General features: G+C 39.3%; 1 protein-coding gene across 1 annotated transcript; it reads right to left on the bottom strand.

Moving 5' to 3' along the window:
- Positions 1–2,505: 2,505 nt before the first annotated feature.
- Stmnd1 (stathmin domain containing 1) lies at positions 2,506–22,991 on the bottom strand. Its single transcript, XM_015494199.2, has 5 exons — positions 22,562–22,991; positions 15,625–15,805; positions 11,073–11,224; positions 4,014–4,145; positions 2,506–3,312 (listed from the first exon to the last, which is right to left on the bottom strand). The coding sequence occupies exons 1-5, from the start codon at positions 22,640–22,642 to the stop codon at positions 3,028–3,030; spliced, it is 831 nt and encodes a 276-aa protein (XP_015349685.1). The 5' UTR covers positions 22,643–22,991; the 3' UTR covers positions 2,506–3,027.
- Between the last annotated feature and the right edge of the window lie 5,006 nt (positions 22,992–27,997).

The following is a 27,997-nucleotide window of genomic DNA, read 5'->3' as shown; positions in this document are numbered from 1 at the left end:
ATGTACATATTCATGTTATAATAAGACATATATTCATATTCTTGTGCATATTCATATTTATATACATATTCATGTATACACATATTCATGTTAATATTCATATACATATTAAAAATCCTTTTTATATACATACTTATATGTATGCATGCATGCATACACACCTTCATACATGTTTTCATATACATATTTCTATGCATTTTAATGTCTTCTCCAGTGCATACTTTGAATGTAGAACTTGTAATACTGGAATAGGAAATCATCAGAAGGACTGTAGAGAGTAATTCCCCTGATCAGGTAGAGTATTATTGTTCTACACCTCTCACCAGGAGGAGGGCATGGGGGTCTGTACCTCTCCAGGTGTAAAGGACACAGAGACCTAATTTCCCCAAAGGGGAACTACTCCCCTCAACTGTCAGAGAGCGTGGAGATCTACTGCCTTCATCTAGAGGGGTGCACAGTGTTCCATTCTCCATACGGAGCAGAAGGCACTGGGATACATTTAGAGGCATCTATAGATCTATCTATAGCATCTGCCCCAGTCTCATCCTTTTAGGGTTTGAACTGGAATATTCTGGAGTGGGATCTCATCAGATGGAGGGCATAGGGATTAACACTGGTCAGGTTGAGGATAGATGACTTTAATCCACTTACCAGGTGGAGGGCATGGGGATATAGTCCCCTCACTGGGTACAGGATGCCTGGACCTACTTCCCCCATGAGGGCCAATAGCCCTCATTGTGCTGAGGTCATGGAGAGCTACTCACCTCGTGTAGTGGAGGGCAGGGTGATCAATTCCCCATGAGAGTTAAGGCACTGGTATCTAAATCATAGATACATCACTATATATTCATACACATATTCATATACATATTAATACACATATTCATATTTATATACACATTCATGTATGTATTCATATTCATACAAATAATCATATTCATGTAATGCACTTGTTCATGTTCTTATACTAATCATATTCATTAACATACGTGTATCCATTAACATTCACATTCATGTACATATTCATATTAATGAAATATTCACAAATTCATATTCATATGCATGTACATATTCATATCAACACATATTCATGTATACTCATATTTATATACTTATTTATATACACATATTCATATTCATATATACATATCCATATTTGTTTATATTCACATTGATATCTATTCATATTCACATATATATTTATATACATTTTCATATTTCTATTTATATACATATTAACATATACATGTTCATATTCATATATACATTCATATACATATTCACATACATATTAATGTCTTTTCCTATTCGTACTTTGAGGGTGGAACTGGAATAATCCAGAATGGGAAATCCTCAGAAAGACTGTAAATAAAGTCCTCTGATGAGGTGGCATACACACAGTTCTACATCACCCCTCACCAGGTGGAGGTCTTTGGGATCTGTGCCTATCAAGTTGTGATGCACATGGGGACCTACTCATTTCAAGGGGAACTACCCCCTTTTTGTTGGAGGGTGTGGAGATCTACTCCCCTCATTTAGGGGAAGACATGGCATTCCATTCCCTATACTAAGCCGAAAGCACTGGGATAGATTTCATCTGTAGGTTCTTCTGTAGCTTTCTCTATAGATTCATCTACAGATCCCAAGACAAACCACCTCATGGGGCCCCACTTCTGCTTGTGGAGGATTTAGGGGCATATTTGATCCATTTGCCAAAGCAATATTTACACAGCACTTATTCTGTACCCTCCACTTACTGAGGTACAAAAAAATGCAACCTTGATAACAACAGATCATGGTTGTGATCTGTTCATTGTTTTGTGGGGATTGAAAATGCCTAATGATTACATGGAAATGTATCAGGCAGCTTCTTCACAGGGTGATAAGTGCAAAAATTAGTAGCCCATCTACCACAGGTGACCTGGACCAGGGTGTTGGAGAAGGTGTATCTGAATTGATACATGAAAACAAGAAGGCATCCATTAAATCGCAAGAGGGGAAAGAGGAATGAGTGAACAGCATATGCAAAAATCCAGAAGTCAGGGAGAATGTGCTGAGTTTGAGGAACTAGAATTTGTTCAGTTTGCAATCCTTCAAATCTGAGATCTTTATCAACAAAAAGCAGTCTGGATTTTTATCTTGATAATAAAAGATGGTCAACAGGGGGGTCTTGGACAGACCATGGTTGTATGAAAATGGAGAGATTTGTTGTAGTAACCCAGTTGAATCATGAGGGGTGGAGTGGTCTAAACCAGAAAAGTATGGAAATGGATGCAAGAGATCTTCCCATCTGATCACTCTTAGATGCAGAGGCAAGGGAAGGGAGAACCAAGGCATGATTCCAATGAGATGAGCACAGCTTGGAGCACAGACCTTGGGCTCCTCACTTACCCTCCTATTGCCCCAAGGGAAGTGGTGTTTTCAATATGAAGAAAACTCCATGCTTTACATAATTCTAAGAAATGGATATTGTTTACCTAGTTATAAATACAGATGAAACTGTAATTCAGCTTTAAGGTAGTGCTTTATTACTTGACAGCACAATTTTAAAAAACCTAAACACATACCTAAAAAAACACACGGATTGTTAAAATACTTTATAAATGCATTCAATTTTGTTGTAAAGGACATCAGTGGACACAGCCCAAGGTCAGGAGCTAAAAAGTAAGGGTTTCATTTGGCACAGATATATTCACAATATATAAAGCTGCAAGAGATTCATAAATTAAAGACATCTAAACAACGTTTAAAGACATATTGAGGGAGAATACCAACCTCATAGTAATCTAAGCTGGTCAGATCTATCGATCTTTCTCCTGTGTGTGTGCGTGCACGTGCGTGCATCCACAGTAATTTAATTAACTCAACTAATATTCAGTGCATGCAGCCCCACACCATTATTGCAAAAGCTGCACCAGAAATTCCACAGGGTGAGGTCACATGATCAAAGAATATGAGACATACTAAGACTGTCTTACTAGGGAAAATAGATTCCTTTTTATGGTGTTTACACACACACAAAATGGCTTATTCAAATATATCATCCTTTTGGTTGTAGGACATGTCTGACTCTACAACCCCCAAACTTTCGTAGTAGTAGTTTCCATCCATCGGGACTAAGTCATTGTTACTCTTCCTCTTCCGTGGCTCTCCTCCCTGCAGGACAGGTGGCTCAAATGTAGCAGCACTAATGGTTTGAAGTCCTTTCTCAAGTGGAACCTCAGCTCCACCCATTTCAGCCAAATTTGAATGATTGGCTGTGGGCAAAAGGCGGTCACTTCGTAGCCGCCTTCTTATTTCTTCTTCTTTAATCTGAAAAGCAATATTAAAAAAAAATGAAAAGGAGTCCAAATCACCTTCTATAAGTTCTCATTATTATTGCCCATCATGAAAATTTCTGGCTTTTCTATGCCATTAACAGTCATATAACCATATTTGTTGAGGAAGTTCTATTGAAGGGGGCAGACACAGGGTCTACCCCATGAAGTACATAGCCAGTCCTTGCTCCTAGGAGGCCAAGTAGAGAGGGCAATGTCAGCTTGGACTAACACCAGGAGGCCTGTCTCCCAGCAGAGCAGCTGGTAGAGTGTTCTGAGGTCCCAGGTGCCAAAGCTGCAGGAATTCTTGTCTGTGGTCCTCAGGGCCTCCTCTCTGCTACACACATCCTGCCCTGATTCTCCTCCTACCCCACCCCCAAGTAAAGTCTTTCTTTTTTCATGTGAAGGAAACCTCATACTTGATTCAATTCTGAGAATTTAAGTATTGCTATCTTAGGCTGTATGGATGAAATTGAAATTTTCAGCCAACTTTAAGATATGTCTTCTGTTACAGCACAAAGATAATTTTGAGAAAGCAAACACTAACCATTTAGCATAAGAAGCATGCAGATCACTGAGATACTAAGTACAAATCCATGCAATTTGTCTTAAAGCTACTGATAGGAAAAGGTCTGAAGTGAACTCATTTTAGCAAGTGTTGAATGCCTCAGACTCTGAGCCTCAGAGCTCACTTACCTTCCGACGCTCCTCTGCTGCCTGCATCTTCTCTTCTATGTCCTTCATTGTGAAATCTCTTACTTCCTTTTTGATCTTAAGTTTTTTCAGTCTGGCTGGTGGCTTTCTCAGTGGCTTCTCGGTTGTGTTCATCTGGAAGAAGACATTTTTAGAAAATTGAGAAACAAGCATATTCAATGGCAGAGGAGAAAGGCAGGAGAGGTAAACACAATTTAGAAGGTAAATACTAAAGACCTAAACTTTCTAGTAGCAGATTAAAACAACAATAACAACTTAAAAGCTGGTAACAAAAGAATGAATTACTAAAGATAAAATGTGTTAGATGCCCTAAAAACAACAAGCTATTAAGAAAAAGGAGCTAAGTAAGCAACAAGTTCTGAAACTGGATAAAAGAGGACTCAGGAGGAAAAAATCTTGAGAATGAACACAAGATGGAAGGTACAGAATCAGTTATGAATTTGTAATTCAAAGTAAAAGGTCAAATTTTTACCTTGATTTATAATATTCAATGATTTCAATTCATTTTTATACATTCCACAAGTTGCAAATTACTTTCACTTGAATAGCGATTAGATCTTACCACTTTTGATCTTGTGGCAGAGAGAGAATTAATTGCTATTGAGAAATAACTTTGTGCTGGGCTTTGCTATTGGTATTTTACAAAATATTCTCATGAGAGCAGAAACTAAAATGCCACTTCATGTGACTAACAACCTTTTCAACAGTTCAAAGAATAATGAATTTCTAATTATAATTAGTAGTAATAAAAATGTAAAATTATTATGAAGGGCTTATGAAGAAAGTTTTTTTCTTCTTTTTTTAAAAAGACATGTTTAGTTATTTGTTTTTTAAAAAAATATTTATTTTTTTAAATTTATTTTTAAAAATAGTACTTAGTTATTTTAGGTTTAAGTGGACACAAAATCTTTATTTTACCTTTATGTGGTTCTGAGGATCGAACCCAGTGCCTCATGCATGCTAGGCGAGCACTCTACCACTAGCCACAATCCCAGCCCCAGGAAAGTTTTAATTGACAGTGTTTTTCTTTTTAAAAATTAAATTTTCTTTTAAAAACGTTTTTGTAATATACATTTATTATGAAAAATTAAAAAAATACATAATTAACCCCCTAATCGTCTGTTTCATCATTTGGCCCCCAATCCCACTTGTAAACATGATTTTTTTTAAAAAAGTGTGTCTTTCCAGATGTTTTCTACGCACATGAGACATCAGGGATCTCCTTGAGAAAAAGCACCCCTTATGATTAAGGGATAAAACCTCTCAGGGGGAAATAATTCAGCCAAGTTAGCTCTCAGTCTTATAGGGTTACAAGCTGTACAGGGGTTAAAAAGCGAACCAGTCTTCAAGGCTATAGGAGTAAAATAACTTGTTAGGAGATGGAAAGCTGAGAAGTCGCCTCAGCCTTTTGAGATTATGTGGTTGGCAGAAATGTCAAGGACTGGAATTAGACAAGTCCCAAAGACAAGGCCACTGAGACAGAACAACAGTCTGCCCCATTCTGAAAATAACATCAGAGACTTTCTCAAACATAAGGAGTAAATTCCAAATGGTGAGAGACAAATCTATGCATAGAATAGTCACTGAAGTAACCCATAGGTACCTTTACCTTATTAGCATAGTTAAACACACACCACTAGATGGACACATAGGATGTTAATGAGACATACAATGCGTAAAGAAGCACAACGAGGAAGTGCTCAAACCCCACCTCCTCCAGGGACGGAATCAAGGTAGTCCCTCTGCCTACTCTAGATGCCATGAAACTGCACACCTTTATCATTTGTTCGAGTCAGCCTGACACTCTTGGAGAGTGCTCCCTCTGGCCACAGCAGAAGTCCCAAATAAAGAGCTTATTCCTGTTATATGGATGTGTCTGTCTCATTCTTCTGGTAGAGAGCACAGGAACCTACTAAGCCAGCAACACACGTACATTTATATGCGCACATATGTGCAGAACATCTGCAATGTTAAATAAAACCTAAATGCGATTATATCCAAACACATTGTCCTGCAATTTGCTTTCACTTAATTTAATATGGACATCTTTCTGGGTCAGTATATATAGATTGATTATGACTAGGGAAAGATTTTAACGAACTCCATGTCTTCATTATAAAATGAACTGAGTCCTGTTCTAGATAATCTCTCTAAAGACTTCTTTCAAAGAGAAAAGAGCTATTAATATTCATTATAATTTCCAAATGACTCTCTCTCTTTAGACTACCACGCTGTAGATACTGAGAAAATAAATCAAGCGGCAAAGAGAAGCAATTTAGCTTACTAGGGAAAGTCACGGGCTTGGGACTTACACACACCTGGGTTTGAATCCCGACTTGGCTATGGAGTGACTTTCCATGACTTGTTCAACCTGGCTTCCTCATTTGCACAGGACTTAACTTCCTGGGAAATGTTTTAGAGGGAGTAGAAGGGTATAACGCCAACTTGTCAACTCGGTAAACGAACTACCCACGAAGGTGGGTAAGGAGACCAAAAAGGTGCTGGAACTGTAACGGAAACCCGGAACCGGAAACCACCACAAGAACAGAACCCGGAACCGGAAGTACAATGGAACCCAGAACCCGGAACCGGAAGTAGAGCGGCAACTCTACCACTAATTCAATGCCTGACCTGAGGCCAGCATCTTTGGACTTTGGACTCTGAACTTCCAGGTAAGATAGTGAGAGGATGGAGGACGGCTAACTTTCCTTCCAGCTTCAAATCTAGGATGCTCAGAGCTTTTTGAAAATATTATTGTAAGGTTGGCTCCGTTTCAGCCTCCGTTTCAGCCATCAGAGTTATCTGTGGTGCAGAGTTGTTCACTGGAAGAAAACCGATTTGTTCAGTAAAGAATATTCCTCCTTCTCATTTTGTGTGTGTGTGTGTGTGTGTGTGTGTGTGTTTAATGACACTTGACTTTTAAGCTTCCTACTGGCAAAATCCATTTGCTGGAAAGAGGGACACACTTGCTGTGGTTGCTCAGCCAGAGATACTATGAAATGAATTTGAAAACCTTTCTTAGAGCTGCTCACTCAACAGAGGCTAAAAGAAAATTATATAGTAATCCAAGATCCAATAAAGAAATGCAGAGTTAGATTTTACATAGCAATCTGAACCTTGACTAACACTGTGAGATCAGTCAGTCATACTGAGAGAAGTTGGGATTTTCTGGTTTGGAAAGGCTCTTCCTGTGGCTTTATTTCAAATTGATGCCTATGAAATCATTTTCTTCCTCCTCTTGAGAAGTTAATCCTATCTGTGCAGTCTTTCTTGAGTTTGACAGTTACATAGAAACATTGAAAAAACCCTGTACAGTTATATTTTTTAAAACTGAATTTTGTGAAATCAGAATTCATCAAATGTTGGTTGGCACTTTAAAGTGATAACAACAATTGTTATGCATAGACATGTTGTTAGTAGAAACTTAAAGACCACCATCTTAAGCTTAGAGAAGTTACCAGTTCAATTATTTTCCTTAAGAATACTATCAGAGGACTGCCAGTCCCAAAGATGCTGTAATAATATTTGAGCCTTGTTTCTAGCCAACTGAGCTTGTATATATTATGTCTTATATTCACTATGTATCCCTCAGAACTTTCCTAATTAATTATTGACCTATGGATGAACTTATCTTGGGTTTGTTCCCTAAAGGTATCTTGTACACAGAATAGGCCAAAGCTTCCTGCAGAAGACCTGCTCATTCATGTTCTTTCATCTTTAGACCTCCTTAGGAAGATCACACTGATCATTTACTAGCATTATCTAGTCCTAACTCAGTTGACTTTCTCCTCAAAAAACTCTCCATGAAGGTCAACAAATAATGTTAGAGACTCTGATGCAATGTGAACAAACTCCCTAACCACACTAAAGGTTACAGAAGTTGCACAGAGAAGAGAATAAACTTTGATCAGACAAGGCGAAATTCATAGAAAATTCACTGAGCCTCCTATAAAAATACTCAGGGCTTGCAAATAGGTATGAGAGAGAGAGAGAGAGAGAGAGAGATATGAATTTACAATAAGATACCTAAACAATAATATGACATATTTCTAAAGAGGTCTGTACTAACGCATACACATATTGACAAGTGCACATAAATCCAGTACTCTTTACCATATAGTCATGTTAAGACTCAGTAAAATGGTTTAAAATACACCAAAAGGCTCACTTAATGATCTAATATTTATCTTATTAATGTTATATTTCTTACATATCATTTTAACTCTTAAATCAGCATAAAATCTATTAATATGAACATGCTTGAAAACTGGTTATGTGGAGAGTACTATGGAATTGTAGTACTCACTGGCAAGTGAATGATGAAAACAGAAAAAAGATGAAAGGAGACCTTGCAGCAGACTCAGATACTACTTTGGACCCTTAGGAAGATGGGATGGCCCTGATTCAGAAGAGGAATAGAAGACCCTCACTTTTATCACTCTAACTAAAAACTCAGTGGAAGATGATAACCTGACTAGGAAGTGGGCATATCTAGTCCAGAATTCTCTTGTATTTAATAAGCTATTAGTCCATGTAAGAAGTCGTATTTTTAAAGTATTCTCACATTTATTCTATTTTCCCATAACATTTTATTTTAAATCATTTTTCCCCTAGGAAAATGAAGAAATAATGTTTACGCATCTGATTGGATTCATCACATTGTGATAACTGCTAACACTGGTATCCTTTTATTAATCATCTTCTTTTTATTTACCTTGACTCCTTGGTTTGATTTTTAGTCAAATTTATCAGGGTTTTTCTTTTTTATAAGTATTATATATTTCAAAATATTAGCCTTCAATTACTTCTATACTTTATATGATCCCCACTCTGTCCTTCAGTGTTGATTCTTATCTTTTTATTATATATGTATAACTTTTGCCAAAACATTTAAGGCACCTGGTGTCTGGCCCAATTATGAACTGAAGCACACCTGAATTGAAGGAAGCTCTATTGGTGACACTGAGCTACTGTAGCTCTTTTTTACTTCCCTGGGCTTCTTGAGTATAATTGTAGTTGCTATTCTTGAAATTTTACATTTTCAGGAATATTTTAGAATTGTCTCTCATGATGAATGAAGAATACACTATGATTTCAATAGCTTTAATCCTTCCCATCTTGATAGTGAACTTGAAAGCTTTGTGTATAGGTTTGAGGAAGTTCAGGGTATCTGGTTCTCAGCCTAGGCTGTTGACAGATGATTCTGGTAGCTTTCCAAAACATGGAAGCTGGATTCCACACCCAGGTATTAGCCCAGGGTGGAACATGGGCACTGGGAATTTTGAAAAATCCCTAGGTTACTCCAAGGTATAGTCAGGTTAAGGACCACAACATTAGGCAATAAAACAAAGAGCTATATGTTGCCACTCTGGCCTGTTGCAAACTTGGCTTATGTTGGAACATCTTGGCCCAATACCAAGGGCCAGACTGGGTGGGAATTGTGGCATTCTTACAACCTTATATTTAAATGCTTTTGAGAATGCCCTAACCATGCTCCTAATAACCATTCTATTTCTATATAATATGTAAACAGTCTTAACTTTTAGTTCACTTAATAGGGTTATTGAAAGTCAAGCCCATAGTTGTCATTAATATATTTCTTTCACAATGTAACTTATGCTAATTAACCTTGGCATCCTATGCAAGATGTATGTTAGAATGCATTCATCTCAAGCACATTATCACTGAGATGTTTGAATGTAATCCCCTTGGTGTCAGCACCAAGGTATCTCCAGCTTTTCCCAGAAGTAGTCATTGCTTAGCTACTGGATGTTTCCATTATCTGTCCTCCTCCACTTGATATGCTCTCCTGTCTTTTGACACAACTTTTTTTTCTGTCCCCCAGAGACTCAACTATAGCTATAAAAAATTCCCTCCCCCTCCATGTTAAAGATCTGTTCTTCTAGTACTTTCTAGTAGGATCAGGTAATCCAGGATGCCTTGGGTCATGTTAGCAGTGTGCAAATGCAAATTGTCATCATGATGGCATTAGCCTTTCATTATATGACTCATTTGTACTTTGCCCTTTTACATCCTCATGTTGGTAGTCTAAGAATATTAAGTGTTGGCAATCTTTCCTCTCCCCACATACTTTCTGCAGGAATTTCCCTTTTCAAAAGAAAATGCCAACTTGGCTTCAATTATAAGTTCTCAACATTCCCTACACACAGGGAAGAAAATTAACTTAGGCACTAAGTAACTTGGTCTAGGAGCAGACTTCATTTAAATAATGAGTCTTTTATTCCCAGTTGACTGTTTTCCCTACAACACAGGGATAGGTAACAATTATGGAAACTTTGATGTCATTTCTGATCTCTATTTCCATCATTGCTATTTCTTTTCTCTTCTATTCATTTTTTCCTCAGTCTTCCTTTAATTGTGATTTCTTCTTTTACCTTCTCTGGTACTCAGTTCCTAGATACCTGAAGCATTGGCTTAAAAACAAGCAAACAAAACAAAACAACAAACACTATCCTCTTTTATAGAGAACTAATTTAAAAATTTAGAGTTCTAGACTTGGGTCAAGCAAGTTAAAAATTTTAAAAAGAGTACAATTTTACACTAAGGAAAAACTGCCAGATTGATCAAGATGAATCAACAAAGAAAAATAGCAGTTTAGTAATTTTTACAACTGTATTTCCCCATGTTTGATTCTAGGATGTGTGTATGTACACACACATAAACATATGTGTCATAGCCTTGGCATTTAGGCCCATTTTCTTAATAGGTAAATCAAATTCAGTTTTCTTATCCAAAAGTTAATGCTTAATAAAAATTGCTGAAAGGACAAAGGCATGTTATTCAGTGGGGCTTATTGTACCTCAAATTTAATATAACCCAAGAAATGTTTTATCAGATTCATTACTCAATAGCAATTAGAGCAATTCCTGAATCCACAAAGGATGATGTGCAAGGGCATGAGGGAATTGATGGAAGGTAAAAACTGGCTTAGATAAATGCTGTCACCAGCAGTCACATATGTGGAAATAATGACCTGTGCTCCATCATCTCTGAGGTGACATTAATTATAGAATTACTTGCCATAACATCATATGATTCTCCGTTTCTAAGTATTCTGCTGCTGCTTTGTATTATTCCTTGAACAATCAGTTCCTCCAGGATGTCTGATGACTTTTGTCGCTCTCGATTCTCCAGGGGTTGGGGCTTATTGATAAATCCATTGGTCACCGGGTCTTCCAAAGTAAAAGAGAAAGAAAAGGGAATGAGGATTTTTATCAGTCAGATGGTAATCATATGTCTTATGAATCATGCTACGTATTGAAATCTTAGTCTCAACACTCTGTCCTAAGAATCTGTTTCTTTTTTAAAAAAGTAGACTCTTTGCAGTTCAAATTCTTAATGTTCTCTCCAAGGAAACATGGACATATTATATTCCTAGCAGGTCTCATGTTAAGCGTAACAAAAAGTCTTTCATGTGCTGCTATGTATTACTTTTTGTTGTAACAACATTTATACACTTGGGTCAGATGACATGGGTTTCTCCACTAATTATGAAGCTAAACTACAGCTAAGACTCATTCTCCTGGTGACTCGGATGAGTTGCAGTTTGGTTTCTATGCTTTGTATACAAAAGATAAACAGCATGATGTTGCCAAGAGACGTCTAGTTCTGCAACCCTGAGTGTACAGTTACACCATCTGCTAAATCTGCAGAAGTAAAAGCATGCCTTTTTGAAAAGAGTCTTTGATCCAAATCAGAACGGGAGTTAAAAATTTGTCAGCTAAATTTTTATTAGTGATTCTAAAAATGAGCCTTGAAATCATTTCTAGGGGGACCTTATTGAACTATTCTCTTGAAAGAAGCCTCCTCATTAAAAATCACCAATTATATAAATAAACAAATATATATTATCACATTACAAAATAAAGGTCCAGAGACAGGTTTGTTTTCTTGTCAGAAGTCCAGCAGTGTGGAGTCCTTGGGGATCAGCTCTCCTCTGGTCTGCAGTCATTGGGAAGTCCCAACTGTAACCAGGTCCATCCCCTTTAATGGATGGAGTCTTTGTATTAAAATTTCTAACCTGGTTATGAAGACAACTTTCACTAGTTTGCTGGAAAGGGAGAAAACACCCCCTGGTGCAGACACACTAATCAGATTTCTTTCACTTTGAAATATTAACCTGCCTTCTCTATGAGATTTCTCAACCTGACTGCTGCAAGCAGCTCCAACACATTCCCAACCATCTTGGCACCTTTCCGCTGCTGCTTCAGCTGCCCGTGCAGGTGCTCAAAATAGAACCAATTCTCATTTGAAAGTGCTCTATCCAGATTTGCGTGCAGAGTAGTAAAACACGCCGTGTAGGTAGGTGAACTAAAAATTTGAATTAACAAACAAAAATGCAAAAAAAAAAAAATAGGTCAAAGGTGAATCCAAGGTCATCTGAAAGGGTCAAAATAATAGTAGCTACTATTTTTTGAGCACTTATGTACCTGCAGTATACGAAGTACTTTGTATACTGTCCCACATCTAATTCAAACATAAATAAATAATATCCCTGTGAAGGGATATTATTATCTCTATTTTGTAAGTAAACACACTAATATGATGAAGGCTAACTAACTTGCATAAAGGGATATGGGTAGCAAGAATGTTAACTAGCACTGAATCCAAGTCTGTTTGACATCAACACCCATGTCTTCACTACCTAACTGTCTCTCCTAGACCGGTCAATGTCATGTCATGTAAATGTCTCCCAAATGTGTCATGTAAATATCATGCATGGGAGAGAAAGGCTTCCTCTCTCCTGTGGTATTTCTAAAAGGGATATCATGATTGAAAGATTACTAACATAATAAAAAGTATTGTAACCATTTGAACCCATTCTTTTTTGAGTTCACTCAAGTATTCAGCTTGACCTTTGCAGTAACTAACCTACACAGAGATTCCTAGAATATGTCAGTTACTTCAACTAATTGTCTTCTTTTCTTGGGACACTGGAGAAGATTGGGGAATGTTGAAAAATAACATTGTCATTCTATTTTTATTGTAAAAGTAATACATGGTTCCCACAATGAATTTAGAAAATATAAAAAAAGAATAGAAGATAAAAGCGCCTGTATTCTCACCATTCAGAGAGAACTATTGTCAATATATAAAATTTTATTTTTATAAATTTGGCACCACATTGGACATACAGCTTTGTTTCTCATTAAACTAATATTTACATTAGCATTTTCTCATATCATTAGAAACTCTTTATAGGCTTAAGTGTGAAAATTGGAATCACACAAGAAAACATGGGTGACATCATCTTAAACCAGGTACAGGGAAAGGCTTTTAAATTTTCTCAAAATCCAAATGCAGGAAAAGACTGATAAGTTTTACTACATTAAAAAAACCCACAAACTTTTGCAAGTCCAAGTACCAAACACAATAAGAGTCAAATGTAGGTACCATGTGCCTCCTAATCTGCTGTACAAATAAATAAATAAGTAAAATTGGATATTATTTCTGATGTTCTTGCCCCAAATGCATAACCTGGACACAACCGTGATGAAATCTCAGACAAACTCAAATTAAGGAACATTCTACACAGCCTCTATCTTCCAATACATCAAGGTCTAAAAGTAAAGAAAAGCCGAGGGGTTCAGGGTAAAGGAGAATAAAGCCATGTGACAAACATGTGACCCAGGGTTAGAACCCAAATCAGAAATTTATGAAGGACATTTGTGAGACAATTGACAAAATTTGAATATGGCCCATACATGAGATAATGGTACTGAAGCGCTAATAATTTCCTGATTTTGATCCTTGTACAGAGATTATGCAAAAAATGTCCTTGCTTTTAGGGAAACACATACTGGTGCATTTCCAAGTAAGGTAACATCAAGTCAGGAAAAAAAACACACTTGTATATGGGGGACATGATCATGCAAATGTGGCCATGTGGTAACACTGAGGAATCTGGATAAAAGAATATAAAGACTTTTTTTCCTTAAATCTGACATTATTCAAAATTAGAAGTTTTTTTTTTCCAAAGGAAATACAGTCTCAGACTTAATGATGGTTCAACTTATGACTTTTTTGATTCTATGATGGTACAAAAACCTTATGCATGTTGTAGAAACTGTATTTGAATTTCTGATTTGGATCTTTTCCCGGACTAGCGATAGGTGTTTCAACCCCCTTTTGGATGCTGGGTAGCAGCAGCGACTGTGACTTGCAGCCAAACACTGATTGCTGGTGACACCAGCACTACAGCATGCTGTGGCTGAGCCCAGGCGTTCAGCAGGTCAGTGCAGTCAGAGCATTTTTGACTTCTAACATTCTCGTCCTTTTTCTACTGGTGGTAGGTTTCTCAGGCCCTAACCCCATGGTAAATCAGGGAGGCATAGTTGGAAAACGTTAGTGTGAAGATTGAAACTCTGTAGATGTGAAGACCAGGAGGAAGAAGGGAGAGAGCCAAGAACTGGCAGAGAGGAAAAGTGGGCAGAGAACAAATGTAAAGTCCAAGACATTCTGTGAAAAGATGCCTTCTTGAAACTCATTTACACTGTATTTTAGAAACATCTGCTTTGAGCTGACTTCTCAAGCTGTTCTCCCTCCACACCATCCTGCTTCCCAGCTGCACTCCTCATAGTGCCTTTAACAGCGTGCAGCTGCAGGATCAGCTGTCCCAGCACACCTGTCCCAGCCACCTGACAGCCTGAAGTCTGCTAGCCACACAGGTCTTGAGCAGGTATTTGCAGCCAGGAACTAAGTCACAACTGCATTGTCACAGAGAGAAAGTATCTGTGCTGGCCCTGCAGTCAGAGAGGAGGGGGACATCCTGCTTCCTTCTCAGAGGTCATGTGGACATCACATCAGAACCACAAGAGGGTGGCCAATATAAAATCTGTAATAATATGAGTGTGCCAGCAAAGTCCAAGAAGAGTAACTTCAGGTATGAACCCATGTACTTCCCAGCTCTAACTGGTAACTAGCGAAGAAGCTACAGAGCATTTTTAACTAGGAATGAAATGAAAGCTCCCCCCCCCCCCAAATAGAGCACTTCCCCTTGAAGTCTGTGAGGTTTAATTTATTTTGAATGCTGATCAAATATAAATAAGACATTATAAATCTACACCAGGGAGCAACTCAAGGAAACGGAAAATCTGCAAATAGTTCGCAAATAGCACTCTAGCTCATGACTACTTGAAAGATCCTTTTATTGCACATTTGCTGATAACTTTGGATGGGGAGACACAGGGAAAGCAGTTGGATGAAGGTTTTATTTATTTTTTTGCAAATGTAGACCTTTCCCTTAGAAAGAGGTTAACCTAGTGGATGTTTAAATGCTTTTAAATTGAGCAACTTGTATTCTTAAATTCTGTTTCCAATTCTCAATAAAGGCTGAGAATGTTAAAAAAAGAGAGAGATGACTTTAATTATCTCACGGACAATAAGATGAATATTTGGCATTATTTACTGACATAATGAAGACCTAAGGTTAACTTTTAAGTTTTGTCACTGAAAATACTTCATGATCCACAAAGCAGAGATAAAAGGCCACTGAATATACATTATATTTAGAGAATCAGTATTTTTGTAGAGATCAACATGAACCCACAAAACCCAAGGAGTGGTGGCTTACCTGAATTTACTTTTCTATTTCTGTCACTAGGAGATGGAGAACTTTCTGGAATAGTTCCGGGTAAGCTTCTTATCTGAGCTTGTTGTTCCAGGCCTTCTACCTTGTCCACAGTGTCCTTGGGTGGTGTGGCATCGATCTGGGGCCTGCAGTTCTCCTCGGAGTGAGTTATTTGGGCATCAGCCTGTGAAGAGGGAATACTCAATGGGAGTCCAGATTTCTTGGAAAATGAAAAGTGTTGTGGGTCTGCTGTGTGAGTATTTATCCAACCAGTATCCATGGTAGGCTGAAACCTGTAGATGTTATGTTACATGGCAGGGCTACCAGTTGATGTGATTAACTGAATGGCAAGATTGTCCTAAAGGACCAAGGGGGCCCTATGTGTAGTCACAGTGTCCCTAGAAGAGAGGCAGCAGGAGATTTGACTGCAGGAGGCAAAGCTGATGCGAGGATGAGAGCAGGGACAGCTTGAAGATGCTAAAGTGCTGGAGGTGAAGAAGGAGAAAGAGACACTAGCCACGGGCTCTGAGGACCACTGCTATAGATGCTGCAAAGGGAAAGGACTTTCTCCTTCAAGTGACAGTGACTAGCCCTGCCAGCACCTCGACTTTGCCCAGCGTGACTAACTTTGGGCTTCTGACTTCCAGAGCTCTAAGAGAATATATTTGTATTTTTAAAAAATTTTTATTTGTTCTACTTAGTTGTACATGACAACAGAATGCATTTCAATTCATTGTACACAAATGGAGTGCAACATTTCAATTCTCTAGTTGTACATGGCATAGAGACGCACTACTTGTGCAATCATACATGTACCTAGGGTAATGATGTCCATCTCATTCCACCATCTTTCCCATTCTCATAACATTTGTATGGCTCTAAGCCACTAAACTTGGGTTAATTTATTAAAACAGCAATAGAAAAATGCATACAGTTTTATTAATTTATGTTAGAAGGGATCTGTCAGATACAAGTTGCTGTACTGAACTTTTTATTAAGACAGACAAATTCATAATCAAGTGTGAAAGTAGAGATACTACTACATAAAAAGGAATATTTTTTAAAAAATGAAATATACATTGTTTTTGCTGATTAAAATGTAAGTCAGACTTCTTTTTAAAAGACTTAAATAACAGTGAAGGAAATTACAGTCAGTTTTATGTGTCAACCAGGCTAGGCTACAGTAGTCAGTCAAACATTAATTCTAGGTTTTTCTGTAAGGTGTTTTGTAGATGTGATTTATATCTACCAATCAATTGACTTTAAGTAAAACATTATCCTAGGTGGGTCTCATACACTCAGTTGAAAGGCTTCAAGAGCAGACTAGGGGTCTCCCTCAGGAAGAAGAAATTCTGCTGTGGACTGTGCCTTCAGCTCCAGACCACATTTTATGACCACTTGCCCTGTCCTGTGGATTTTGGATTTGTCTGGCAGCTCTGTGATTGCATAAGCATCTTCCTTGCAGTACATTTATTCATCCATCCATTCAACCATCCAACCAACCATCCATTCATCCATCCAACTATTCATCTAACCAACCATCCATCCATCCAGCCAACCATCTGGACCTGTTCCTCTAGTAGAATCCTGACTAATACAGAAACATAGTAGAAAATAAGAAGTACCAACCCCTAGATAGAAGCACCATCAATATCTTGGTATATCACTTCCCAAATGTATTTACTCATATAAATAGTCTTTAAAAATAAGTTGTAATTAGCTGTTAAGCCCATGAAAAGATCTTCAATATTATACAGATCAAAACCACAATGAGTTGCTTCATATCCACTAAAAGGACTAAAATAAAAAAGAGAATAACAAATGTTGGTGAGGGTATAGAGAACTGGAACCCTCCTCCATTATTGTGGGAATACAAAATGGGGAGATACTTTGGAAAACAGCTTGAGATCTCTTCAAAGTTAAATGTAGGGTTACTGTATGACCTGGGAATTCTAATCCCAAGTAAACAACCAAGACAGTGAAAATACATATTCACCCAAAAAGCTTGCATAAAAATGTTCATAATGATTATTAATAATATTAACAAACGGGAAACAACCAAATGTCCATCAGTTGATGAATGGGGAAATAAAATGTGCTATATTCATGCAAAGGAATATTATTTGGAAATAAAAAGAAATTAAATATTGATACAATACAAAATAGCCAACTCTTGAAAACACAATGATAAAAATTTTTAGGCATGCTAGATCATTTTATAATACATTTCCAGAAGGCCCTCTATAAATTCTGCACCAACGTGTGTGTAGTCCCACTTCTTTTCAGTGGACCATACTTCCATTGCTGGTAAAAGTGCATTGGGCCAGGCATGATGGTGCATGCCTGTAATCCCAGTGGCTCCCAGGAGGCTGAGGCAGGAGGATCTCAAGTTCAAAGCCAGGCTCAGCAACTTAGTGAGGTCCTGCCCCAAAATAAAAAATAAAAAGCGCTAGGGATGTCACTCAGTCTCTGCAGAGTAAGTGGACCTTCAACGTACAGCACGTCTCATGTCACATACATCATGTACCACACACATACATTTATATTTGATACATATAACAAAGGAAAAAGAGCCCCATTCAGATGCTCTTGTCTCTGAGGCTGAAGGTAAAGATGCAAATCATGTTGTACATTCTTCCTCTTATTTCTAAATAAACTGTGAAGAGCCAGGATCTGCAATGGTCATGACACAAGTGTTTTTACAAGTTCATTTCATTCTGTAAATTCATCATTTTTTGAAACCAGTGAGTTACACACAAGGACTAATTTTTAATTTTATCATTTAATATTTCCAAGTGGAGATCCTGAAAACATTCAGTTGATTTAATGAAAACAAAGGCAGCACCAACAATGATGATAAGAAGCTCACACTGGAATTGAGTGTAAATTTGAGCATTTTTGGTCTAAAAGGATGACTTTTCACAAAGACATTCAGTAAACTATAGCTTGGCATCTATTTAAACACCATTACTGCAAATGACCTCACCATGGCTTCATTAGCGCTACTGTAGCCACTTGGATTTGGAATCCAGATCCTAGCGAGGATCTCTTCCCATGTGTACTTAGAGACACTCTGCACCGGAGTGCTGTTACTGACCAACACTTAGGCTGTAGCAGACAAAACACAATCTTTAAGCATCAAATAACTCATACAAGCCTTTAGTTTCCACAGTAGAAATGTAAAGTTCTTCTTTTTTGAAAACTAAGAACATCTTTCAAATAACTTATCAATGTGTGACATATTCTGAGGATTTTAACCCAATTCTATAATCTGGACTTGAAAACAGACACAATTCAAAGACCAGAGATACTGACAAGTTAATTAAATCTGTGCCTCTTGTGGATATGGCTAGTAGTGTTCTTGTTCCATCTATGCATGAAGAGTTTAAATTTTCACTCCAATAAGAAAACCTTCTATATTATATAAGAAATAGTAACTGGAAGAGTTGGCTGGAAGGTTTTATCTTTTCCTTGAGATGAAGTAAGAGAAGTACAGATTAAATGCATTTTTACATTTTGATAATTTTTAAAACTTTTTTTTTGTACCAGGGATTGAACCCAAGGGTATTAACCACTGAGCAACATCTCCAGTCCTTTTTTTATATTATATTTAGAGACAGGGTCTCACAGAGTTACTTAGGGCCTCATTAAGTTGCTGAGGCTGGCTTTGAATTTGAAATCCTCCTGCTTCAGCCTCTGGAGTTGCTGGGATTACAGGATTTTAGACACTCTAGAGCTGTCTGAATAGTAATGCCACCACACCCAGCTATAATTTTGTATCAATTTTATTTTATACTTCAGTTCCTTGAGGATAAAATTTTATCAGTTTTAGACAGAATTTTAAAAATTGTGAATTCTAAGGTGATCTCTATGCATGAGAATTACCAGAATTTTTTAAAAAATTGCTTTTAACTCTAGATGTGTTTTTTTGTTTGTTTTGGCTGAGAAGTGTTATATGTGTCATACAGCTTTGGGGAAACATGTTTGCCAAACAGTTTGGAGGAACTAATTTGTTGAGGCTCCCCAGAGCTGAAATCTTCTTAAATTATTAGCAGATATATTTTATAAATATATTTGTAGACATAGAGGAAGAATTTGTTCTTCAAAAATATGATTTTTTCTAGTTACTTCTAGAAAAATCACAATAATATCTCTCCAAATCTTATTATTTAAAAAGTTGAGCTTTAAGTAGCCACTTAGGCCTTTTCAGAAACAATAAGCAAGGGTATTTTTAAAAATCAGATGTTGGAGGGAGGCTGTGAAGGACCCTTGGCGATCACTCACTGCAAGCTAACCATTTCCTGTTTGTAACAGGCAAGAAACTAAGTTATTCATGTAGAATAACTCCAAGTAAGCATTTCTCCAACTAAGAAGTTTCCCAGGCTTTTCTTATGAATTATTTTATTATGGTGTCTTCTTGCCACTTTAAGGCAAAAGGGAAGAGAAAGTCTGTAGACAGTTCTCAAAACATTTAATTTAGAATATTTTAAAGTCATGCCACTAAGAAACAAATATTTCATTCCAGCAAATACTTTCATCTCATTTTGAAGACATTTCTGAACTACTGAACTCTGAATCCTCTGCCTTTATGCATAGTAGAGGCATTACTATTCAGACAGCTCTAGAGTGTCTAATTAATAATAATCATACCCTTCCCAGATCAGATTTCCAAAGTCAAGTGTTTTGGGCACACACATAAAGAGAAGGTATATGCGTGAGTAGACTCTCAGTCTATTTTCAGGTTATTATAATATTGAATTTTTTTCCTTGCAGACTGTCATTAGTCTGGTTATGCTACATGGAGACAAGGACACACTAAGGAATCTGGGGACTTGGGTGCGTGGGGAGGACATTCAGTCACTCAAGAAAAATGCATTAGTGCTAGGTCTGCATGAGACACTGCAGTTAGCACCAGAGATACAAAGATAAAAACAGTTCCTGTACCCAAGGAGGTGACAGCTCAGGATGGGAGGCAAAAATGGAAACAAATATGATAAAATGCATTGCCATTTGATAGGAGGAGGTAGAAGATCAACCTGGCAGCATGGTGGCAGGGTCAGGGGTTGGCCAGATGAGCACGGGGAGGAGTGACCGTAAGTTGTATTAAAAGATGTGCACAATTTGACCAGTGGCCTTGGAGAAGGGGAAGAACCTGAAGGAGAGAAAGCAGCAGGTGCAAGGTCATGGAACTAGGGGCAGATGGGTGTGGGGAACAAGAAGCGAGGCCTGCGCAGAATATGCACATGGGGAGAGAGCAAACCCAGAGTCAGCAGTCAGTGCAAGGTTATGCCAAGGATGTAGGGTTTTATCTTACAACCATCGCCATCATTATAATAACTTACATTGAGTTTTAGTCTATGGCAGGCATATGAGCACTTTCATGTGAATTGTCTTATTTAATCCTTATAACAACTCTGTGAAGTAAGTATTGTGATTACCCTCATTCCCCAGATAACACTGGGGCAGAGAGGTTAAGACCTTTACCAAGGTCACACAACTAATAGAAATGAACACAAAAATCAAACCCTGGTTGTCGTCTTGACCATTGGTTTATGTGCTCACTTAATGGAATGGTGACATTTTTCTGTAGAGGACTGACATCCAATTTTATTATATAGAGGTCATTCTGGAGGTCATGTGGAAGATTAAAGCAGAAGGCAGATGATGGTGGAAATGGAAAAAGTATCCAAGCAGGCGATGACTTAACTGTGAAATTCAAGAAGCTACGTAGGAAACCTTGCAGGCTTGGGGTAGCTTGACCTAAAGGACCTGATATATTTGACACATGGAGGGAACTTCTTTTTACTCCCTCCTGATCTATTCAACAAAGTTATTTTCAGTGCATCCCTGTTATCCTTGTGAGGGGAGGGGAGGTATTGGAGATGGAACCCAGGGTGTCTCCATGGGCAGGTGCTCTACCACTGAGCTACACTCCCAGCCCCAATCCGGGGTAATTCCTCTGGAGGCATTAAGGGTATTTTTTCCCCCCAGAATAGGTCATGGAGGGGATGGGTTGGTTGTGACCAAAATTAGGTCCAAAATTTCTTCCCATCCTTTTTGCCCTCCAGATTCCATAGACAGAACTAGGAACCCTCAAGGGTCCATTCCAGAGGAGTTTAATTTAATTTTCCATCAGAATCTGACTTTCAGGGTGAAAGGGAGTTCTCCTGATATATTTCCCAGCCAGTCTGGCTGAAGCCCAGCCCAGCACAGCCAGAGTTATAGCCACCCTTCCTAAAAGGCCTTTGCAGAGTGCTGTTTAAAGAGCCCAGGCTTTGTCCCAGCAGGTTATGTGGGACACTGTGGGGTGCCAGTTACAGCACCTGCGACATAGAAGGCATGGAGACACCCTGGGTTCCATCTCCAATACCTCCCCTCCCCTCACAAGGATAACAGGGATGCAACTTTGAGGGATTGGAATGAGACTAGATTCTACCCCAAACAAGCTGTGCAGCTTCAGGCAAGTCTTCCACTTCTCTGGACCCCAGGGTCCCCCTTAGCAATGAAGCTAGAGGATGCAGCCAGGTGGTTCCTGAGAGCCCCTCCCATTCCAAGTGACTTCCAAAGAGCCCATTTTCCAGAAGCCAACCATACCTGGCAGCTCCAGGGACTCCCACCTTCCCCATGTCACCTCCAGTCACAGTCCCGCCCAGCTCTGGCAGACCACAGGGATCATTCCAACTTCCCCTTTGCCCTGGGCCTTTAAACACCAAAACCTCCCCAAACTGGTCCCACGCCCTGCCTGGTTAAGGCAGCAGCTAAGCACTGGCAGAACAGGGCTGTCCCGCCTCATTCACCCTATTCTCCATCGCGAGGCGGCCTGGGAACTTTGGTCCAGCCCATTCCAGCTGTCCCCAAGCTTGAGAATCGCGAGGCTTCCGGAGCAAAGGCTCTAGGTCTGTCTGATTCATTTTATTACTTTTTTTTTTTTTTCTTTTACCTGGACTCCCTCTTCCCATCCCTTCCTGGGCGCGGGCACGCGTCTCTGGTCCTCGGCGGGCTGGGACGCGCTGCAGCCCATGCTGCCCGAGCTCCGCCGCCCCTCGCCGCCCCTCGCCGCGCGTCCTCCAGCGCTCGCGCCGCGCCACCTCCCGCCCTTCAAGCTCGGGCAGGAGACACTCGGTGTCTGGGCAGTTGCCGGGAACTGTTGCCACAATAAACTGCGTCAGGAGGACCTGGGACTGGGCTGCTATGGGGCTCTGTAACGGAGAACTCGAGGTTGGAGGCGTCTAAATTCCAACTAGGATGCAAATTGCAGCTCCCTCCAGGGTCAGGGAAAGGCAGGGTCCGCTGCCTGGCTCAGTTTACCAGGTACTGAAGTCTCAGCATCCTGCGAGGACCTTTTATTGATTTTCTTTATAAAGCACCGTGGGACACGCCCACCCCGTGCCTGGTCCACACTCAGCTGCTTTGCGACGCTGTGGGGGTGGTGTAGAAGGCGATTGTGTGGAAGGCGACGCAGATGGCCAGTCGGTGCAGACCCCTCCTTTGTGCAGGTGGCCAGGACAGCCCCAGAAGGCAGTGTCATAATGTGACCTCACAGAGGGCTGTTCACACAAACAGAAAGCCACACACTGAAGGAAACCAGACGTTGGGACCTTAAACAGTTCATCAGATTCCACAAGGGTCATGCAAGTCATTTTAATGGGAGGTGCATTTTATGAGCTGTGGGTATCTGACAGAGAACCAAGACCGTGAGATCCACCAAGAGAGGTCTGCTAGGACGACTGCTCCAAGGAGCAGCAAGTTTGTCTTTCATGACTTTTTTCTTTTTATCCTACTTAATTATATATTAGAGATGATTAAAAAGGAACTGAAGGGGATCTTAGAGATCTCCCAACCTTTCGTTTTGCAAATTTAAGCCAGAGAAGCTGGGTAACTTTCTAGAGTCCAGGAGGCAGCCAGTTGTGGTTGAACCAGGTGGCCTGACTCAGTCCTTCCCTGGGTCCAAACAACAGGAAAACACAACTAAGGATTCTTGGAAGAGTAAAAATCCTGGATTCTTCCAAGGAAACTAGTGGTCAGTTCTGTCCTAAGGAACTGGTTATACACTTCCTAGCACTTACACTCATTCCTTTCTCCCTCTCCCTGTTCTAATGAAGCTGCCTGTCAATTTCCTTTTTTTAAAATCCAGGAACAGGAAATGAAACTCTTGTCAAAGTACTGCAATTATGGAGCCACAGACATTGAAAGTACGTGAATGAAGATCTGAACCGAGGCTAAAATGGTGTTTGGGGAACATCTCTGACAGCATTGCCTCGTGGGTGCAATAATTCAGATTAAATGCCCCAACTCGAAACTGGAAATTTCTTAGCTAGAAAAACTCAGTGCAAAGGACACCTATAAAAGTGTTCTTGGAGAAGTTTAATAGGTATTTGAGTGAAATACTGCACAGTTTTTTTTTTTTTCTTTTAAGGCCATCTATGAACAAGGGGTGGTACTAAAATGTGTTTTACAGGTGTCTTTTGGAGCATCCTAGGACTACAACCTAAAGTTGTGAAAATATCTTTTTCTAAGAGTGTGGTAGGGCCAGCTAGTTCTCTCTCACAAGAGCCAATTATCACGAATATTTAGACCCAAGTGTTAAACACAGCCATTATTTAAATTAAATTCTGTAAAGTTACAATTAAATCAATCATATTGAAAGCAAAGATAATAAATATAACAATACCCTGCATAGCAAGAGTATATGTTGACCATCTATGAATATTAAATCACTACATCAAAAGACAAAGGAAAAACAAAGATGGAAGGAAGGAGAATGAAGTGAGGAGGAAATAAGATTAAGTCTGTTATAGCTGGGTGCAGAGGAAAAGAAAACTGGCCTCATATGATCGAGGTGTTTTCAGTCTGGAAGGACCTCTACACAGAAAGTTGCAACTAGAAGCCTAGATGCTCTGTCACCTTCTGTTCCCTCTTCCCTGGTAGAGAAGGGATCTCTGTAAGTCAGGGCAAAGGAGGAAAGGAAAACCTTACTTGCTATTACCCAAGCTCTGGGGACAATTTCCCCCTTTCCTTCTACTCTGGTGGGAAGGTAACTACGTAGGAAGGAAAGTCAACTGGACAGTGGAGACCTGTCCCTGAACTCTCAGTGCCTCCATATGTCAGGGCAGGGTCAGTCAGATGTGGACCAGGGATTTCAAATTCCACACGAAAAATTTTCAACTTTCATTCGGACTCAACTTTTCTAAGAAGTGGAAATTCACACAGAGAACTCAATTCTGATTCCAATCTCAAATCACTGAGTTTATAGCCTTCTTTTTGTGAATAGAAAAATTGTGTGCTGATTCTCATTCCTAAATAGTCCCAACTGTCCAATGAGTACAGTCATAGGTGACATCTTGAGTACTTGCTAAGATGTCAACGAGGGAAGCTGTTGGCTAGGTCGGCATTTCTACATTATCAGTCCTTTATTGGTTTAAAGCAAGGGTTAGGAAACAATGACCCATGGCTGAATTGGGCCCACTGTCTGTTTTTATATGATATATGGCCTAAGAATGGATTTTATGTTTTCAAATGATTCAAAAAAACTCAAATGGAAAATAATATTTAGTGATTTGTAAAAAAGTACATGAAATTCAAATCTCAGTGTTTATATAGAAAGTGTTATTGAAACACTGACCCTCTGAGTTACTTATGGTTGCTTTTGTGTTACCACGGACAGAGTTCAGTAGTTGTGACATGGCCTGCAAAACTTGAAATATTTATTGTCTAGCATTTTCTGAAGAATATTTGCTGATTCTTTGTTTTAAATGATAAATTGATAAGGATATCAAATAACTACATAGGACCCAAATGACTTGAAAGAGTTGTGGAACTTCCAGATAGGGTAGGAGAAGAACATATCCCAGGGAACAGCAGCCACAATGGGGATGAGGCGGGAGGTAGCTCATGAAGTAGCAGAACTCTCAGGCCTGTAAGACATTTTAAGTGGCTTCATTTGGCTGATCAAACCCTCCAAGGCCTGACTGGAGCACCCTGTTCAACAGGATACTGTGGAGCGTGAACAAAAAACCTCACTGTGTGCTCATCTGTTTTGCATCAGAGACATCTTTGTACCTGGGGCATGGTAGATTCTGCAAAAAGAAAAGAAAGCACCAGATTGTAAGAAGTGGGTGGCATTTCGAGTATCATCTTTAATTCAAAAGACCTAATTTTAAAGTCCCACGTTGTTCCTGGTTCTTCATGGCCCTTTGTCAGGCATTTCAACCCAATTATTGGATTTTTGGAGAACAGCCTCCCCCACCCACCAATCGTATATACATTGTTTTGCTCAGATCTGGAGTTTCTATCTCAGCAATCCAATATACTATGCGCATTGAGAAAGTTCACTAATCCGTCTATGAAGAGTTGTGTGGCAAAAGAAACTACTACTGCTACAGAAAAGCTATACCAGAATATTGTCATTAAAATACACACACACTATCAACTCATTTGCATATTAAGATTTTTGGAAAGTATGTGCCAACACCCACATTGAAACTGGCAATGACTTAGTGGAGCTACCCCAAACTGCTGAGTGCAACTGTATTTGGGTATCTCTTTAAGGGACTTGATATGACAGATTCTTGTAGAGAGCAAGCAAAAATAAATAAGTAGGCCCGCAAACAGGGGAACAATTGTTTGCTCAACCTTGGCATTAGGCCAACAATCTTGATGTTTGCTCATTCAATGCAAACTGGGTAAATACAGAGAGAAAACCCCAGTCTCTAGGGTAATCACTCAGAGAACGGCAGCTTAACAGTAAATTTAGCTGCAATAAAATCCCTTGGAATTATAAGACTTGCACTGACACCCAACCTTAAGAATCAGTTCCCAACTGCATTTAGATATTATAGAGGTCTAATCGTGTGCTGGGGGCTTTAATGGAGATGTGTAAAGAGAGAAGTGATCCTTCCTGAATGGCGTTTGGAAAGGCAAGTTTGCTTTTTAGAAAACTGTAACAACTCTTAAGGTTACACATGGCAATTTTCACACGCTGATATTCTCACAATTAAAGAAAAGTAATATTTAAACGATTTTCACTGCTTCCAATTTTGGCAGTACGTGGGCACAAAGCACGAAGACTTTTTGAATTAGTGGTGTGATTTTTCTGTGCTGGCCTTGAACATATTGTTTGACGCTCCAGGGGAGTTTGGCTGCTTGAAGAACTGAAAAAATGAGGGGAAGAACAAAGTCCTCTAAGAGACTTCAATTTTTTTCTCTGCTGGAATGTGGTGGAGAGAATGCTGGGCCAGCTGGCATGATTCTGATTCCAGCCCTGCTCTGGGCCTGGGGACCAGCTGCAAGGAAGTCATTTAATCTCTGTGGGCTGGCCCCTACCTCTTCAGGTGAGGGGATGGACAAGGAGAGGTGACATTTCACAGCTCGTGGAGATTTGGTTCTCAAAGTTATGGGATACTTTCTGCTGCTGTCATAAAGGCATAGTCCACAGATGCATAGAATCAGAATCTTCAGGAGGTACATTCCAGTTTTTTTGTTTTTTGTTTTTTTGGTACTGGGGATTGAACTCAGGGGCACTCAATCACTGAGCCAAATCCCCAGCCATATTTTGTATTTTATTTAGAGATAGGGTCTCATTGACTTGCTTAGCACCTCACTTTTACTGAGGCTGGCTTTGAACTTGAGATCTCCTGCCTCAGTCTTCCAAGCCACTGGGATTACAGATGTGTGCCACTGCACCTGGTCAGGATGTATCCTCCAGAGTCTGCATTTTTTTTTTAAAGAGAGAGAGAGAGAGAGAGAGAGAGAGAGAGAAAGAAAGAATTTTTTAATATTTAATTTTTAGTTTTTTTTGGCAGACACAACATCTTTGTTTGTATGTGGTGCTGAGGATCGAACCTGGGCCGCATGCATGCCAGGCTAGCGCACTACCGCTTGAGCCACATCCCCAGCCCCTGCATTTTTCTTTTTCCCTTTGTTTGTGGTCTGGGGATGTTGCATGCTTGGCAAGGGCTCTACTACTGAGCTATGCAACCCCCTAACCCTGGAATCTGTATTTTTTATATCAGGTTATTTGAGTGCCAAGTGTGCTTGAAACATTCATTACAGAGAGCAGAGAAGAACTGGGCCTTTAGAGACAGATTGACTGGTTTCGCCTTTGACTTTGGGAAGTTAATTCACTTTTTGGGGGGCTCAATTTATTCTTCTTAAAGATAGGGCATAGAAATATCACTTACCTCCTAGAGTTATTGGAGAAATTAAATTTGGAAAAATAAAAAAGACCTGGATGGTTCTTCCCACATAGTAAATGTCCACTATATGGCAGTTGAGATTATTTAGACTTTAGGGCTGATATATTTTTTTATTGTGAGGTAGGTCAAATTTGACAGAATGCTTACAAATCTATCAAATTAGCCTTTTGTAAATCAACGAA

Source organism: Marmota marmota, unplaced genomic scaffold (genome assembly GCF_001458135.2).
Source record: "Marmota marmota marmota unplaced genomic scaffold, marMar, whole genome shotgun sequence".
Classification (NCBI taxonomy): Eukaryota; Metazoa; Chordata; class Mammalia; order Rodentia; family Sciuridae; genus Marmota; species Marmota marmota.
This window is presented reverse-complemented; position numbering and strand designations above follow the sequence as displayed.

Bases quoted from the DNA above. Each gene is read 5' to 3' on its own strand.
- Stmnd1 (XM_015494199.2), bottom strand. From the start codon at position 22,642: ATGGGCTGCAGCGCGTCCCAGCCCGCCGAGGACCAGAGACGCGTGCCC. The intron at 4,146-11,072 runs GCAAGTAATTCT...GTCTTCTTCCAG, and splicing joins GAGAATCATATGATGTTATG to ATGAACACAACCGAGAAGCC. The intron at 3,313-4,013 runs GTAAGTGAGCTC...ATTGCTTTTCAG, and splicing joins CAGCAGAGGAGCGTCGGAAG to ATTAAAGAAGAAGAAATAAG.